Source organism: Aethalodelphis obliquidens, unplaced genomic scaffold, assembly GCF_003676395.1.
Source record: "Aethalodelphis obliquidens isolate GAN/ISIS:26980383/991018 unplaced genomic scaffold, ASM367639v1 scaffold8, whole genome shotgun sequence".
Taxonomy (NCBI): domain Eukaryota; kingdom Metazoa; phylum Chordata; class Mammalia; order Artiodactyla; family Delphinidae; genus Aethalodelphis; species Aethalodelphis obliquidens.
Window position 1 is genome coordinate 45,055,261 of NW_020837952.1, and position 18,866 is coordinate 45,074,126.

General features: G+C 36.9%; 2 protein-coding genes and 1 pseudogene across 5 annotated transcripts in view; 1 reads left to right on the forward strand and 2 right to left on the reverse strand.

The window, feature by feature from the left end:
* The window catches only part of CHPT1 (choline phosphotransferase 1), a 35,002-nt gene extending 29,476 nt beyond the window's left edge, over window positions 1–5,526 (forward strand). The window contains exons 7-9 of one of the 3 annotated variants that reach the window (XR_003432971.1): window positions 184–309; window positions 2,510–2,709; window positions 5,356–5,526. Coding sequence is in view for 2 of the 3 variants with exons in the window: in XM_027107333.1 (XP_026963134.1) it covers window positions 184–309; window positions 2,510–2,620; window positions 5,356–5,400 (282 nt within the window). In the remaining variant the exon portion in view is untranslated. The remainder of the gene's footprint in view (window positions 1–183; window positions 310–2,509; window positions 2,710–5,355) is intronic. The other 2 variants (XM_027107333.1, XM_027107334.1) reach the window with 2 other exon arrangements.
* SYCP3 (synaptonemal complex protein 3) lies at window positions 5,084–12,516 on the reverse strand. Of its 2 annotated transcripts, none has more exons than XM_027107336.1 (9): window positions 11,738–12,516; window positions 10,760–10,902; window positions 10,337–10,403; window positions 10,135–10,169; window positions 8,306–8,423; window positions 7,369–7,468; window positions 6,630–6,728; window positions 5,565–5,669; window positions 5,084–5,435 (listed from the first exon to the last, which is right to left on the reverse strand). In XM_027107336.1, exons 1-9 carry the CDS (start codon window positions 11,926–11,928, stop codon window positions 5,382–5,384), a joined length of 912 nt encoding a protein of 303 aa, XP_026963137.1. In that variant the 5' UTR covers window positions 11,929–12,516; the 3' UTR covers window positions 5,084–5,381. The 2 variants fall into 2 exon arrangements, with proteins under 2 accessions (XP_026963137.1, XP_026963138.1); XM_027107337.1 differs by lacking the exon at window positions 11,738–12,516 and adding an exon at window positions 11,575–11,683.
* Window positions 12,517–14,841: 2,325 nt separating this feature from the next.
* On the reverse strand, window positions 14,842–15,966 carry LOC113620335 (ferritin light chain pseudogene; annotated as a pseudogene).
* Window positions 15,967–18,866: the final 2,900 nt, after the last annotated feature.

The window sequence follows — 18,866 nt, forward strand, 5'->3', positions numbered from 1 at the left end:
CAGTCATGAATTTGAGAAATTTTAGATTCAGTATTCCCATATCAAATGTGAGGTTAAATAAATGGTCTCTTTATCCTTATTTGTCTTAATAGTAAATTAAAGTTCTAGGTAATTCTATCCTGAAACTGAAAGCTAAAACATTTAAAATTTAATGGTGAAATTATTTTGTTTACTTTTTTATAGATAGCTCACATGACCAAAAGTGAACTGTATCTTCAAGACACTGTCTTTCTTGGCCCAGGTCTTTTATTTTTAGACCAGTACTTTAATAATTTTGTAGACGAATATGTTGTTCTATGGATAGCAATGGTAAGTGCTTTCTTGGTAAGATTTTTATTTATTTTTAACAAATATCAGATAATACTATGCTTAAATGAGTCATTTCAGTGAGATATCAGGTAGCCTTACTTTCTAATCTATACAGTAACTGTTTCTGAACATTTAAAATTACTTCTTTAAAGCTTGCTTTATATTGTGTTTGAAAACGGCCCACATATCTGGAGATCAGGGTTCCAACAACCTAAATCCTTAAAAACACAACTGTGTACCTTAAAAAAAATAGTACCAAAAAACCAGTACTAAGATGTCAAAAATCACTTCAACTCTCTGGCAAAGGACTACAGACATGTATTAGTGTCTGACTTATTTAATCCAGCTTGTTAGAATTATTATGAGCTTATAGCAGATAACAGGTAAATTAAATGTAGTTGGTGTTAGCAGAGGTGGGCACTACTGTATCAAGAACTGTCAGCTAATACTGAGGAAACAAAACAAAACAGAACAGACAGGACTACCCAGTACAAGGTTCTGGGACCATTTTATGCTAGAAGTAAGCAATGCTATGTATCTGTATGGCCCTTGAGGATAGTGCAAAATTTATATTAATAATGATGCCTCTTATCAAGCAAATTAAATTCTCATTAATTGCATCCTGCTTAAAAAGTGATTTGGATAATACATATATTAATTTCTGTTCAAAATGATTATAAAATAGAATTATGGTGCATAAGAGAGAAGCTTTAGCCATCTGAGGAAAAGAAAATCATTGTTGGTAACATTTTAATCACACAAGTGGATAAAGGAGGCATTGCTAAATTTTTTATTTTACTAAGACATTATCTTTATGGTTGGTCTTCAATTAATGGTAGTTCTGGACAATTTTGCTACCTCAGACCTCACTGGACTTCACCAAATTGTTAGTGATATACAAAAACTAATATTAAAGTGAGCTAAAAGAAACACTGAACCTTTTGATAATTTAAATGATCTCACACTATTTGTTAGATAGAGGTATTAAAACAAAGCCTGTCTGTTCTGTGCATGGACCCCTGGGGTACAGCTGATCATCCTTTATACTAGGTTCTATAGTATTATACTTTTTTTTAGAGTAAGTTAATAACTTAATATCCATTCAGAAGTCTTCCATTCTTCAAATAGTGGTGAGATGTAAATCTTAGTCCTTGAAAGTTTCTCAGGCAATATGCTAAAAAATATCTGAAAATCAGAATAATTTCTTTTAATTTGCTATCCACTATAAATATTATTAGGGCTCCAAAACAATCTAAATGTAAGAAATAGGTGGTGATTTTTCAAAATATCTGAAAATTCAATGTAGGGTTTCTTTTAGTGAACGTTAAGTATTACCAAATGGAATTAACAGAATTAAAATATCAGGTGTTAAAAATTTGAGCACCTCATTTGTAATGAGTGAGTTGGCCTGGTTTTACATCAGTGGTGGAGATTGTGGTGAGAAAGTCGAATTCAATTTTTCTTTAAAACACTTTGTGGACCACAATTAAAAACAAACAAAAAACCACTATGTGTACCAAAATAAGCGTATTGTGCCCTTTGGCATCCTTAGGGAAAAGGTTCTTGCTTCAGAGAGAAAAGAGTCAGACGGAGTTTTTCAAGCAACTGATAAGGAGATTTTTTCCCCCCATTGGTGAGAATTCCCTCTCCATCGGCAGAGCTGTGAGGCTCCTTTTTCTAAAAGGAAGCATTTCCCCCCAGCCTCTGGGAAAGTTCTTAAATAGTGTGCCTCCCGCTTAATTTTGTAAAGAACACAATTTTGTATATGCCTTCCCTCAACTATGATGTCTCTTCCAGGCCTTTACTTTCTTACAGCTACTCTCAAAGGAATAAGAAAAGTATATGGTGAAGTGATTTCATGATAATGACTGATAGCCCCTTCTAGTAGAAAATTTGAGGCTTTGTTGTACAGTAGAAAATTGAAAGGATATGGAGTCAGAAGACTTGAGTTCTGTTGTTTTCCAGCTTTTGTAATTTATACCTTTTACCACTCTCAGCCTCAGTTTCTGTAACTGTGAAATACCCTGCATATTCTAGAGGACTACAGTGAGGTCCAAATATGAACTATAAAATGTAATATTTTCGGTGAAGAATTTTTGGTTAAGGTTTGAGTTTAGGGGGTGAGGGGACAGAAAAATAGCTGCTGCTTTAGAAAAGATAGACCATAATCCATTTTATATTTTCTTTTTTGCTTCTAAAGGTCATTTCTTCATTTGATATGATGAGGTACTTTAGTGCTTTGTGCCTGCAAATTTCAAGACACCTTCATCTAAGTATCTTCAAGACTTCATGTCATCAAGCACCTGAACAGGTTCACAAGCATATTGACTAATAGCCCAAGGAAAAGAGGAGAAGCAGTTAGGGGAACCTAGGAGTGAAGGGAATCCCCTTTTTCAGGAGGCTAGTATACTATCAAATAAGGTTATATTTTAATATAAACATTAAGTCCTGTAGATTCCATTATGTCTGTTTCAGTGGCAAAGCCCTCGTTGTGTAGCAACATTTTTTATCAAGGTATTATCAGAGTAATACAATCTGTAAATTAATTAGAAACAAAACCAAAGAAAGAAATTTCAATTTTCTGAGTATAAGAAAGTGAACCACTATAGTTCTAAAGAGCAATCTCTTTGTCTCAGAAATCCTTATCAGACAATTGGGGTTTTCTCTGCCAAAGGATTACATAAAAATTCAGGACTTAAAGGATTTTATCCATCTTGAGGGTGATGCTTACTTCGCTAAAAATTGACAAGTGCATTCATAATATTGCATAAGTGCATGAATTGTAATAGTGTAATTATCGAGTCAAATGATGTTATAGGTATTTTTTATTAGCCATTTTCAAAAAAGGTACATTAATTACTATTGTATAAAACGAAATACTTGCTTTAGTGTACCAACTTCTGTAATTTGTAGTCAGTAAGAGGAATTTATCTTACCAGTTCAGAAAAACAAATGAATCTTTACAGTGAGGGCAACTTGTTCCTTGATATTCTGAGTTTAAACTTCATTGTCACAAAAAAAGGAGACATTAAACATTTCCCTTTGTGAAAAACAAAACAATAGCTAAAGCACAATTGACGTGTAAGAAAATTAGTAATTTATGAAAACATAGCAAAACTATCTTCCCTTTAGAATATCAGCTAAAGCTACTTCAAGTACACTTTTACTCATTTGAGGTAAAATGGGGATAAAATAAGTATCTGTTATTCAACAACTAACTACATTATGTACTGATTCTCATCTTACCACTCCCACTTAAAAGTGTTTACCTTGCTCATTATGAATAATAGAACTATCACATGGGTCTTTGGTGATCCAAATCCTCGGACTCCCATCTTACCTGTTTGTAATTTTATCCAACAGTTCTGTAGACCATAAGCCATATGGTGAAATAATTTTTTTTAAAAAAGGAGTAATGAACATGTACTATATCTTAATATGCAAGAAAAAGGCATATTGAAAAAGAGTGAAAGTTGATATTCCTTAAAAGGAAAAAATAGGGATTTCCCTGGTGGTCTAGTGGCTACAACTACATGCTCCCAATGTGGGGGCCCGGGTTCAATCCTTGGTCAGGGAACTAGATCCCACATGCTACAACTGAGACCTGGTGCAGACAAATAAATATTTTTTTTAAAAAAAAGGAAAAAATATATACTTATGTGAATTAAGTACACAGAAAATACTCTGGAGGACTTATTTTGCCTCTGAAACAACTGGTAAATTCAATAAGGACCTTCTTAATTTGAATAGTACTTAAAACTTAAATTTTATAATACTTAAAATTTACATTCCAGCATGTACGTTGGCTTAAAAGGCTTTACAAAATGCAAAAATTTAGGAAGTAAACTGTCCCCTTAATGTCAGATATTTGTTAATGGTGGAGGACTAATTTCTTCCTACATAAGTTAGCACAGTTAGAAAAAGAGAATCAGTATGGATTCATTTTTAAAAACTTGGAAAACCTAAAACTAAGATAAGTGTGGGTTATGCAGCAAAAATTAGAATTTAAAATATGGAAAAACAGGACAAAGTCACTCCTTTCTCCATCTTTTGGGCATATTTTTTGTTTTTGAATGATTCAGTGAAAGTAGTTTCAGCAAAAAATAGTAAGTTTAACTCAAATATTTCAAACAAATGCTGAAACAATTTAATATTTATTAAATCAAGAGTTTCATATGTTTTTCTATGTTAAAAATGCACATTTTAAAATACAGGATGTAGGAATTAACTGTTCAAATTTGGAAATGAATGTAAAAACATCCATATACTTACTGAATATTAAAACTGAAAAATAAGACATTCTGTGTAATTTATAGTTAAAGACAGATGGTTAAAGACATTCTGTGTAATTTATAGTTAAAGACAGATTGCAGGATGCAATTTGTCATTACTAAGGGCATGTGTCATTTAATTGTGGACTGAGCCAAATTAAATGGCATTTTGATGTTGTGGAAATGACATTCACAAATCCATGTCTTAAAATGGATTATTTATATATCTTGTTCGGTTGTGTTAATGGTTTTTAGCAGTTTAATTTATTCCAGAACGGAAACTTAAGTTGCGTTTAATAAATTTTGTAAGTCAATAGAATGTATTTTCTTTTGAAATCTTATTTTCATTAGAATTGGTAGTGTAACTTAATGAATATGCATGAAAGGGTGTACGTATAAAACAGATTTTGTGGGGTTTTTTTCCTTAAGAACAAAATTAATTAACCATCTATACCTGTGCTTTCTACCTTTTGGAAGTGATACAAATACACTGAAGCCAAAACTTGAAATTAAATCATATTTATTGCTAAGAGTTAATTGACAAATGTTAGAAAAAATCACTATTAGTATTAAAGAGCTGAAAGCACAGTGGTACATATAATTTAGGAATTGCTGCTACTCACATAACTTCATTATTTTATTTGGAGGTGAAGAAGAAGGGTCTTGCACTTAAGCTAATGATTAATATGATGTAATATTTTAAACCAGAATTTTCAACCACTCTAAAAACTTACATGCCTCTTAGCTAATGTTATAATTGTATCATATTACTTAGGTTCAAGTTATTCCTTCAAAGAGTCATCAGAATAACATGGACTGAAGAGACTTTCGAACATTTGCCATCTCTTGCTGCTGCTGTCAAATGAAAGGAGATATTAAACATTTGTTTAATTTTTAGATAAGTGTTATACATATTTCAGCAAATAAAATATTTCAATGCTTACAATAATCCTTATTTTTTCAATTTTAAATATAATAACTTACCGTTTCCATCATAATTTTTTTTTGCAACATAGCCATTTCTTTTCTAAGTTCGTTTTGTGCACCAGTAAGTAGATAATCGTGATTCTTCTCCAAGTCCTCCATACTCTAAAACACAAAAGGCTAGTTCAGTTACAAACCACCACTTTTCATCTCAGGTTCAAAACTTATACAATTAATTTTCAAAAGCAGGAACTTTTTAATATTCATCAATGCACATTATTTATCTCAAATAAAAATATTCTAATACATGAAAACCAAAATATCCACTGAAGGAATAGAAAATGTCAGACATAAATCAAATATTATTAAAGGAGGTACAATAGTAGTGTACCTTCTCACTGGAAGAAACAAACAAAAATCACACAAAATTTTATAAAAGGAATAGAAGCACAACTTCCCGTAGCTATATAGTAGAAAATGGGGACTTAATTCCAATTTAGTTGGCAAAAGAATAAGACTGAAAGGAAGGTTAGGAAAAGGGGTTAAAAGTATTCTAGGGCAAGAGCATAAACAAAAGCATGAAAGTGCAAAGTGAGTGAGTTCAGAGAAAGCCGTTATGTGGAGGGGGTGGAAGTAATGGATGAATGTAGTAATTGGAGCATTAAAAAAAGAATCATATTTTTTGGGGGTGAATCTTGAATACCTAAGAATTTAGCATGAGAAGCTACTGACAGTTTTTCAGGAGGGAAAAGGTAATGTTATAGAAAGATAATATGGCAGACCCACGAAGGATGGGTTGGAAAACAGAAATCAGTTAAGAGTTTTCATAGTATAAGCAAAGAATAATGAGGTTCTGAACTAGGGCAGTAGCAGTGGTTGTGAAGAATAAGAGAGATGGAGGAGTCAAATATAGTACTAAAGTTCCTACACCAAGTGGTAATACTTAGTGATAGCATTTAGCACTTAAATTAAATCGAAAACAATGCATTCAAAATGGAAAACTGTTAAGAATTTAAAATGTATAAGCAAAATGTTCTTCCCTTAAACTGAGAAAAAATTTATCTTCTACTTCCACAAATGAATTATATTTTATAAGAATGTATTATGTTACCAAATACAACAAACCTTTATGAACTGCTCATATAATTGTTTAATTGTTTTCAGTCTCTGGTTCTGAACAATTCTAGACTGTTGAAAAACTTTCTGTTGCTGTCGAAACATATTCTACAAATGTAAAAGAAAAAATTATGAAATAACAATTTGGGTAAAATTTAGCAAAAATTAATTCTACATTACACTTAAAAGGAATAGTTTTTAAATCAATATTTTTAAGATTTTAGCATTTACTATGACTGAGTTTACATAATTTGTGTTCACCACTTATATACAATAATATAATAACTCTACCGGTCATTGAGTAGGAAATCTCAACAGTACTCAAAACATATTTTAATTCTTGGTGCTTTCAGTGTCAACACAGATGATCCTTACAATATTGCTGGTCATTCAGTTTCTTGGCCTGTTTTCCACCAATGATTTTTGTTCTTCACCCTACTTTAGCCATCCACTTACATACGCATACCCTAGATTTTGTCATTACCAAAAACTATAACCTCTGCATAGTATTAATAATAGCAAATTTGATATTAACAATATGTTACGAAGCAAAGACCAACAGCTTTTATGAGTATGGTATGTGCCTGTACTTCTGCATTCAGCAGAACCAAACTCATATAGCCAGCAATGGGCAATGGAACCTGGCTAAGGTCCATGGATGTACTGCAAGGCCGGCCTCTCCCTTCCTACTTGACACTTGGTAATAGTAGATTAATTATAAAGCTATAAAGCTAAGCATAATACTAACAGTTAGTTTTTCTTCTTGTTCATCAGCTTTCTGCACATCTATATCCCACTGCTGGAACAAAGTCAGAAACTGCTGAGAATATTCTTGGTTAAGCTTCTGCCTGTAAAACATAATGAATATTGTCATATTTCACATCAATATGGAAAGACTTTCAAGACAAAACTGATTTGACTAATTATACTATAATAAAAAAGAAAATAATATCAAATTTTCAGATGTGAAGCCAAGAAGTAAAGTTATGATTTATCATGATTCAGAAGTATTTATTTTCCTAACCAACTAACAGAAAAACCCTCTCATGTACTTTAAGCTCTTGAAAACTAAGGGAGTTTTATTGTACATATACATTTTCCAGAAAAGTCCATTTTATCTCCAAGCAATTTATTTTTCATTTTCTCCTACTGAATATAGGTTGTGATATGATAAATAGATTCACTGAAGTTATTATATTTATCATATAACATTTCCAAATAGAAATATTTCACTTAATTTTTCCTCATTTTGGTACAATGATTTTGTACAAAAGAATAGTTAATTCAGCTAAAATATACAAATTATTTATAATACATAAGGTTGATCTTTTTCTACACTGTTAAACAGTTAACTATCATAAGACTAATGGTTTATATGACATTTACTTTTTATTCAGCTAGTGTATTTTTAGAATGAATATAAATTACCTTTATTGTTAAAAAAAACCCTCAAACATTATTTAAAAGGGGAAAAAGGACATCTTTATTGATTTCTAGGAAATATATCTCAAGTCTGTGAAGGAATGAAGTTATAGGACTAAAGGACTTAGAGGAAAATCAAGCCAAATATACTTTTTTACTAGAGATCCCAATAAGTAGAAGATGATAATACTTCTCATAATTTGCACCGATGAATACTAAGAAATGATGCAAATGTTGTGGCAGTGAAAAAAACAACATCCTACCTTTGCTCTTGTTGGGTTTTCCAAATGTTTTCAATTTTCTGGTTACTGGTTTTGAGAGAAGCCTTGGTATACATTTCTAGTCTTTTTCTCTTGGCAAGAAGAGCCTTGTTAATATCAGCTATATTGAAAATAAATACTCATTAAATTTAATGTGGAAGAAAGTTACTTTGTTCCCACGTATTCAAATAAACATCGATAAAGCTGGTTCAAGAGTTTTGAAAAGATCTTTAAAAATACACATAATATCAAAAAGCAAGATTATTTCCTTGCTTTTTTTTTTCTGAGAAAACTTTTAGTTATTGGTATCCCAATTCTGATTTTCCTAACTAGAGATAATTTTTTAATTTAGAGGTGATTAAAAAGAGCTAATAACTGAAAGAAAGGGTCTGAAGGACAGACTTTAATTTCTTCATAAGAAAACACTAATAAAGGCTAAATTTAGAACTCATTATATGAAACGCAAAACTATTTTAAGAGTCTAAAAAGAATAAAAATAGTTAAAGAAAATACTTTTTTAAAATATAGTCAGTGATACTTTAAAAAATATTTTTACTAAAAGAGACAAAGACCAACCAAGCATAGGAAAATCTTATTTTAAGTAAATATCTAAATAAATTCATTCAAGAATCCTTTTAGGGCTTCCCTGGTGGCGCAGTGGTTGGGAGTCCGCCTGCCGGTGCGGGGGACACGGGTTCGAGCCCTGGTCTGGGGGGATCCCACATGCCGTGGAGCACCTGGGCCAGTGCACCACAACTCGTGAGCCTGCTCTCTGGAGCCCCGCGAGCCACAGCTGCTAAGCCCATGCGCCCGGAGCCCGTGCTCCGCGGCGGGAGAGGCCACCGCAATGAGAAGCCCGCGCACTGCAACGAGGACCCAACACAGCCAAAAAGAAAAAAAAGAAAAAGAAAAAAGAACCCTTTTAAATACATTTTTATGGGACATTTTACCAATAATATAAGTACTGCGTTTCATAAACTTTTTAATACTTCAAGTAATCCTTTGCTAGGCACGTGCATAGGGATCTACCATCAATAGTTACTTTTCAGTAATCACGATGAGGTGACCTACACTATTACATAAATATTTTGTATTTCCAATATCCATCTATAATAATAAACTTATAAGACAGATTATAAAACAAGCATTTTGTTACTACCAAATAGGGCAAAGCTTTCAAAAAAGACTTGATTATATGAATAATACTAGAGAGGAGCCAAATATTGACTCTTTTATAAGAATACTATCCCCTAACACAGTTAACGTAACTGATATTTGACATACAATTTAAAGTTTATGAACTTTTTATCTGATCTCTTGCTTACTAGCAAGGTGGTCTTTAATTCTCAACTACATAGTTTAATAATGTAAACATAAAAATAAAGTTATTTTAAAGGCTTTAATTTACACTGCCCTTCCTAAAGAACACAGGAATGCCATAGAAAATAACTAAATTGAGAAAATGAAAAACTGACATATACAGATATGTGCGTGTGTTTGTATCACTTGGTCCGTGAAAGTCCAAACAGAGGGATAGACACTTTTCCCATCCATTTTTGCTCTAAAATTTCATAGTCCATTAAACTCACACACCTATAAAGTAACAGGACCATTCTTAACTCACCATCGTTAGCACCATCTCTTTTCACGTCAACAACTGGAAAAAGTTAGTAAGGAAATCTATGAAGCCGAACCACATATACTTGTGCAAAATCTTACATATGAGAACAAAGCATTAAATAACAGTCTTATATTCCACTGATTATTACTTACTATTATACAAATTATATGGTTTAAAACAATTTTGAATACAAATATCTCCTAAAACATACCTCCAAATCTTTCCAGCATATTCTGCACTTCACCCCTGTGAAAAAAAAATACATCAAAAAACTTTTAATTAAGGATCCATAAAATATCATTCTTGTTTTGGAAGAAATATCACATGCCCAGTATTTTACGTGCAATACTCATTGGACAACCAATTAGACTTTTCTTAAAGTCTAAGAGGTGAAAATTGTTTAAGCATATTACCCCACGTCTTCAACTTTTCCTGCAGAAGTCCTTTTCTTCCCATGTTTATCAAGTACTGGAGTCTTCCCTGAATTGACAATAAAAAAAGTTGAAATTAAGTATGCTATTTTGGTAATTTTTAAATGGAGTAATATCTTAATTTCGAGGTTTTTTGAGGCTTTGTGCCAAGACAAGTTTTTAAAACAGACATATAAATGCACTACTTTCTCTGCAGGTTAGATGGAATTAAATCAGGATCCAAGACCATTTTATGGGAACAATTTTGCAAGTCTTCCTGTATTAATGTCATAATAATCTATGTACTGTTTATCAGACATCAGGCGAAAGATGCTATAGGAGCTTCACTAAGTCCAAATAAGAAACATGAAGTACATGAAAATAAATGCAGGCCATGGTCACTGCCCAACATTAGCTATACGGTACCTTCGATGACATCCTCTGAACCAATCAGATGTTTTTTATCTACTTTCTCAAAGTCACAGGCTCTTATAACCTGATCCTCCATGAATGTCCTCCCAGATTTCCCGGTATGTTTTCTTCCTGAGGGCACCATTTTTCGATGTTTTCTGATTAAAAAAAAAAAAAAATCAAACCTGCTGAATCCAAAGACACCATTTAAATGAACTGGCAAATTTCAAAATGAGAGATGTCAAATAAAGATGATTTTAGTCGAATACCACTTTAAGAGTCTTTTCATTTATTCTGTTGGACCAAAAGTTAACAGAAGAAGATAATGACTGCGCCGCCCCTGACGCCGGCGGTGGTTCGCCTCTGAGGACCGGGAGGGCGGCGGAATCCTAGCCCGGCCAGGTTCTGGCTAAATCGGGGCAAATCTAGACCCAGCCGATTTCAGTCACAATGTGAAAATCGTAATTACTGACAGGATGGATCACGAGCCCGCCCCAAAGAAGTTGCCAGCAACAGAAATACAACATAAAACGTTCTGAGTCCTGAACCGCAGAAAATAACGTCCCGTAAGATTTCCACGACCCAGGCCTCGAGGACCAGTGAAGGGGAGACCTGGCTTCATCTAAATGGTTTCTGCGAGGTGTGGGCCCGCTGACGAGGGCCCACCCTCCTCGCCTGCTGTCAACCTGTCCACCCGCCCAGCGTCGCGTCCAGTCCCGAGGCAGCGCAGCTAGCGCCTTTCCGCCCACTCACGGCCCTGCCCGCAGGGAGCTGGACTGCCTTCAAATTCCTGTCAGGCGCCCCAGGGAGACCCAGCGGGTAAGATTTACCTCACAGGTCAAGAATAACCCCTGGCTCACATTCCCGCGCGGGACAAACGCTCCCCTCCTCACACCTGAAAAACACCCCTATGGCCGACGACCACAGTTTTACGCCTCAGTACAGAAGTCCCCGCCGCTCCCGCCTCCCCTGCCCCAACCCCTCAGACTTAACCTCTTCACAGCCTCGAAGCTATTCCGAAGCAGGTCAGAATTCTCGCGGAAGAAAAGCCGACCTCGCCTCGTCCGGGAGCGTCTCTGATTGGCTGGCAGGAGGGCACATGCGTGCAGCGACGCTGGGGGCTCCGCTCCCTCGGACGCCACGCCCAACGAGCGTGTTGACCCAGAGCACCTTGCGGGCGGCATCTATGGCTAGTACACCGGAAACGGGGCACTTTCCAGTTTCTTTTTGTAATTTAAGTTTAAAATTTTCACAATATTTTAATAATAATGTTGCAAAAGAATATAAAGAACACACAACTTAATTTGTGAAGTACAGTTTTACCAGAGCCTATTGCATCTCCTCAGGGAGTCCTTTCCCTCCCATCCCCTCATTCCCTACTCAGAGATTTTTTTTTTTAATTATCTTGAATTTTGTGTTAATCATTGGACCCTCCCATTTTCTAAGTTTTGTTACCGCATGTATGTGCCCTGAAACAACTCTGCTTAGTTCTGTTTGTGTTTGGGTAGTATAGAAAGTTGTACCATATTCTATGTAGTATTCTGTCATTTGCTTTTTAAACTTAACATTATGTCACTAAGAGAATCTAGATTACATGTAGCCATAGTTCTTTCATTTTCACTGCTGCAAAATATCCCATTGTGCCTCTATTCCACCATTTATTCATTTATTTTCTTGTCTGTGGACATGTGGGTTATTTTCAGATTACAGCCTGTATAAACAATGATCCTATGAATATTCTAATCTCCTGCATATATGCTAAAGTTTCTACAGAGTATCTGGGTGTGAAGATTCTCAGTCATAGGCTAGATGATGTAAAAGCCAAATTGGTTTCAAATTTATACTCCCACCAACAGTGAGTTCCCATTGTTCAATGCACTCATCATCACTTGGTATAGTCAGATTTCTTAATTTTGCCATTCTAGTGGGTGTAAAATGATATTTCTTTAGGGTCTGCTTTTGTATTTCTCCAATCACCCATAAGATTAAGCTCTTGTTATGCTTATTGGCCATTTGCATTTCCTTTTCCTTAAAATATCTATTTGGGTTTCTGGCTCATTTTTCAGTTGGGTTATGTGTTTCTTATTGATTTGTAGCTCTTTATATATGGGAGTGGTGTTAATATTTATGACTGCTTTCTGTATCTTTTTAAATGAATTTATTTTTATCCTGAAGTCATAAAAATACAAAAGGTGTTTTTTTTCTTTTTTTTTTTTTTTCTTTTTTTTGTGGTACGCGGGCCTCTCACTGTTGTGGCCTCTCCCGTTGCAGAGCACAGGCACCAGATGCGCAGGCTCAGTGGCCATGGCTCACGGGCCCAGCTGCTCCGCGGCATGTGGGATCTTCCCGGACCGGGGCATGAACCCGTGTCCCCTGCATCGGCAGGCGGACTCTCAACCACTGTGCCACCAGGGAAGCCCTACAAAAGTTTTAAGGCTTTAGTTTTCATTTTTAAGCCTTTGTTCATCTAGAATTTATTTTTGTGCCTGGTGACAGGTAGGGTCCAATTACTCCCCGCCCCCGCCCCTCACTGTGGAAACCAGTTTATTGAATAGTGCATGCTTTCCCTTTAACAGCTACGTCATCTGTCATGTTTCTGTATGTTCTTGAGTCTGCTTCCCTAGCCTGTTCCACTGGTCAGTTTGCCTATTCCTGTGGCAAAGTCAGTTTTCATCATTCCAGCTTTATTAAAGGTTTGGCATCTAAGAGGGCAACTCCTTATTTTTTCTTCAGGAGTATCCTGTGTATTCTTGAACTTTTGCTTTTCTAGTAAATTTTAGAATCACTTTTCCAAGTTCCAGGAAAAAAAACAAAACAACCTACTGGATTTTAATTGGAATGGCAATAAATCTATACATCAATTTGGAGAGAACTGAGTCTTCCGATTCTTGAACGTAGCATATTTTCCATTTATTTAGAACTTCTTTAATATAATTCAATAAAGTTCATTTTTTTCTCTGTGTAGAGTTTGCACTTTTATTAGATTTATTTATAAATAACTTATATTTTGTTTCTATTTTTTTCAAATTGTTATATAATTTTGTGCTAATTGGTATATAAATATCCAATTGATTTCTGATATGGGTCTTATTTCTTTTTAAATCCACATTTTAAAAGTTTATTTATCTGCTTATACACAACATTGTTCCAGAAAGGGTTTAAGGTGGCTTAAAAGACTCCATAAAATACACCAAGGAATTAGTAATAGAAGAACCAGGAATGAAACGTATGCAAAATGCTTATATAATCCTACTCGCTTACTCTGGGTGGACCACAAATTTGGCTCTAAGTTTTCAGCGGGCAGTCAGAAAAGGAAACTTAGTTACATCATTTACAGTGTTCATAAAGCAAAACCAAACCAGTTACCCAAGCGAAGCACTGTTATTCCTAATATTAAGACCAGAAAGAAATTTCTCTTGAGAGGCTTCATAAAGAGGTCAGTGTATGATGTAATTAATAATCAGTGTTCTCAGTAGCAACCTAATGGGAGACACAAAGATGAATTTCACAGGGCTCTTTCTTCAGTACAGGCAGATGGCATCACATCAACTTGAAAATCAGGAAAAGCAATTTTATCATGAGTTTGGGGGTTGATGGGGGGAACACAATATGATATGGTCAAGGTACTCAGCTCTCTGCTCTGCTCAACAAAACCAAAGATACATTTTGGAACAACAGAGTTGAATCCAGTACCCAGAATGTCTCCGGAGAAGTCCTGAAACCCTTAAAATTCTATGCAACGTTGTCTGAATATGTGCCTTTATTCTTCTTGCCAGAGAAAACATAGTTTATCAGATACACTGCACTCAGCGTACCCAGGTGATACACATAAATTAGGAACCATTTCTTTAGAAAATCTAGAGAATTAGACTACAAATCATTCATGCTATTCAGACACTTATGTTTTCTTCTTATAGCCTAGCTTATTTTTCCTCTGCAAAAAGAAATTTTATTTCCATGTGGTACCACGGCTTGGGTGAAGGTTTCAGGGTGGTTAAAAAAGGTTGCCTCCTGGCTGGAGGAAGGGGCTCGGGCAGAGATCTCGAGGCGGGGGAAGGCAGGGGGGTCTCGCAGAGGCCGCAGGGCTCTGGAGGCTCCTAGTTGCGCTGACGGGAGAGCCTTTCGAAGAGATACTCGCCCAGTTCGGCCTGGGGGCCCGGCCAGACTGCGCAGGTCTGTCAGGTGCACGCCCTTCTTCTTGAGGAGCTTCTTGATGAGCTCCTCCTGCCGGAAGTGGCTCTCCAGGAGCTCGCAGAGCTGGGCGCCTGCGCTCGCAGAACCCAGGGCCTGCAGATCCAAGAGCGCCCGGTCCAGGCTCCTCTCCAGGGCCGTGGCGGCCTCCGTGGCGCCCACGCTGGCGCCCCACTCCTCCGGGGACAGCGCGGGGCGCCCTTGCGCTTCTCCATAGACGGCTCCTGGAAGAAGCGGCCCACGCCCCACGCCTTCGAAGTAGAAGCTCAGAGAGAGGTAAGTGGACGAGGCCCGAGGTGCAGGTTGATCAGCCGGCTGACGGCGGCCTCCACCTCGGTGGAAGAACTCTGCTGGATGGGGGCTCACGGTGAGTCAGCAGTGAGGAGGACTTCCCCGTAAAGTGTGTTGGGAGGATGGACCCGGAAGCAGGGACCTGGGTCTTCTTCTCTCCAGCAACTTGCTAAACACTTTTATTACTTCCAATAATTTGTAGAGTCTGGGATCTTGTAATAATATCATCTGTAAATAATGACATTCTCATGTCTTTGTCGTTCGTAGGCTTTTTTTCATTTTCTGCCTGCACTGATTAGGATTTTTAGTACGAAGATGAATAAAAGCATGGATACTAGACATTTTTCCTAATTTTAAAGGGCATGTTTCTAAAGTTTCTATTAACAGTGATGATACTGAAACCGTGCGTTAAATCCATTTCACCTGCCGTCACTAATCAAGGTCGTTTTAAGATTTGCCTGACCTCCAAGCTGCACTTAGCCTAGACAATAAGGTGTTTGCCCAAGTTGTTTTCCAGGAACTTGGAGTCAGCTGCTATAGTTTGAGCTGAGCTGGGTAAGTCTGGATAGGACCACCCACCCTTCAGCTGGGCATTCCAGAGTGTCTGCTTGGTGATCTTTTGACATCAAAGGGCTAAAAACTCTACCCTCAGAACATGCAGAGGCCTGGAGCCTAGTTAAACCTGCTCGGAATGTCAGTTACCACACCTTTTTCCAATCACCTTTCCCCACACTCCCCATGCCTTGGACCGCCCTTCTTCTTTATTCTTTATCCCATAAATACCCCGAGCCCCTTGCCTTGGGAGGCAGAGCTCAGATTGGTTCTCCTGTCTCCTCGCTTGGCTGTCTTCTGAATAAATACCCTCTTTGCTGCAAACCTCGGCATCTCAGTGTTTCATCTTGCTGGGCGTCAGGCGAGACAAACCTGGTTCGGTAACATATACCCTGTGTGTGATTTTGGTAGTTGCCCTTTTTGAAAGCTTAACTTCTATTTTTAGTTTTCTAAGAGTTTTTTGTTTGCTTGTTTGTTTTATTATTTTTTTAAATCATGAGTAAGTGTTGCATTTTATTAAATTCTTTTCTGTATCTATTGAAACGATCTTTTAAATTTGTTAATGTAGTGAAAAAAATGTATATCATCTCCTAATGTTAAACCAAATCTACATTCCTGTGACAAACCCAAGTTGATCACGATGTACTAACTTTTTAAGCACATTGCTGTGTTTGGGTTGTTCAGCTTTTTGTGTCCATTTTCATGACTGAGATTGGCTTGTAATTTTCTCTTAGCCTACTGTCCTTATCTGGTTTGTAATCAAGGCTATGCACATGGCTTGCTCCCTCTTCAAGTCTTTGCTCAAATGTCACTGTTCATCTCAATGAGGCCTTCTGTGCCTCCATTTTTAGATATTGTAATTGTGAACTCAGCACCTTTATTTCTCTTCTTTCCCTAGTCTCCTTCCCCAGCTACCTTTTTCCTACCACTTACTGCTTTCTGTTGTATGTAATTTGATCATTTACTTAACCCCAAATGTTTGAGATTCTTTTGTGAAACTATCTGAACCTAGTGACATCATTGGAGCAGTTCCTTGAAAGTTTTCTTTTTTATCTTTATTTTTTAACATCTTTATTGGAGTATAATTGCTTTACAATGATGTGTTAGTTTCTGCTTTATAACAAAGTGAATCAGCTATACATATATCCCCATATCCCCTCCCTCTTGTGCCTCCCTCCCTCCCTCCCTATCCCACCCCTCTAGGTGGTCACAAAGCACCGAGCTGATTCTCCCTATGCTATGTGGCTGTTTCCCACTAGTTATCTGTTTTACATTTGGTAGTGTATATATGTCCATGCCACTGTCTCACTTCGTCCCATTTTACCCTTCCCCCTCCCCGTGTCTTCAAGTCCATTCTCTATGTTTGTGTCTTTATTCCTGTCCTGCCCCTAGGTTCTTCAGAAAACCTTTTTTTTTTTCAGATTCCATATATATGTGTTAGCATAACACAAATAACTCAATTTCGTTTCTTTTTATGGCTAAGTAATATTCCATTGTATATATGTGCCACATCTACTTTATCCATTCATCTGTCAGTGGACACTTAGGTTGCTTCCATGTCCTGGCTATTGTAAATAGTGCTGCAGTGAACATTGCGGTGCATGGCTTTTTGAATTATGGTTTTCTTAGGGTATATGCCCGGTAGTGGGATTGCTGGGTCGTATAGTAGTTCTTTTTTTTTTTTTTTTTTTTAATGGTATGCGGGCCTCTCCTGTTGCGGAACACAGGCTCCGGACGCGCAGGCCCAGCGGCCATGGCTCACGGGCCCAGCCGCTCCGCGGCACGTGGGATCCTCATGGACCGGGGCACGAACCCGCGTCCCCTGCATCGGCAGGCGGACTCTCAACCACTGCGCCACCAGGGAAGCCCGGTATAGTAGTTCTATTGATAGTGTTCTTGATTTTTAACTTTCTTCTGTAGAAATTGGTCTTTTTAAGTATTTGTCTCTATTGGGGTCAACTATAGTAAACTGTTTTTTCTAAGGAATTCTCTATTTCATTTAGTTTTATAAACTTACCTGCATAGAGATGTATACAGTAGTCTCCTTTGATTTTTTAAATTCTGCATTAATAGGTATTTCCCCTATGCCTGTCTCTTCTTTCCTTCCTTCCTTCCTTCCTTCGGAGTTAGATTGATTCTCCCCCTTCGCCCCCCAATTTCTCAGCATTTTGTGGACAGGGTTTCTAGTTCAAGAGCACCTTCTTCTGTCAGTATAATGAAGTGCAGTTTTTTTTAAGCAGTAATGGAGTTGGGGTGAGGAGGATAAGTTGATGTGTCTTGTTTCACTTTTGTTTTTGCAGGACCTTTAATTTTTCCTCTTGTCTTTCTTTCTCATAGCTCCAAGACGCACCACTTCTTTTTTTCCCTAATATTTATATTATTTATTTATATTTATGTGTTTATTTTGGTTGCTGCAGGTCTTAGTTGCAGCATGAAGGATCTTCCTTGCAGCATGCGGGCTTCTTAGTTGCGGCATGAGGGCTTCTTAGTTGCAGCATGCAAACTCTTAGTTGTGGCATGCATGTGGGATCTAGTTCTCCAACCAGGGATCGAACCCCGGCCCCCTGCATTGGGAGCACAGAGTCTTACCCACTGGACCACCAGGAAAGTCCCAGGTGCCACCTCTTATCACCAGAAGCAATGTTTCTTTAAGGCTGCCACCACTATTGGTCCTGCTTTCTTTCAAAACCCAGCCAGTACTGTAAACTACCAAGTCCCTGGCCTGTTTTCCTTGTTTTGATTCTTAGTAGTATTACATTTTGTCGTTCTAGGAGTTGTATTATCTTTACTTAATCTAGGTCTTCTGCTCCCCAGCACTCTTTTGCATATAGTCTCTTAAGCTTCCCCTCCTACAGGCTCATACTGTTCCCACAGGCTGACAGCAAGAGCTCTGTTAGAATTTGTTGTCTACTTCTCTACTAGGAGAAGTTCATTGTATTTTCGGTCTCCTGATAACGTGGAAGGCGTGGGTTATGAGTGAAGTCTTACTTTTCTATTTCATTAATTTCTGCTCTTACCTTTATTACCTCCCTACTTTCTTTTTTTGTTCTTTTTGTAACTTTTTATGTTAGACCATTAGGTTGTTCAT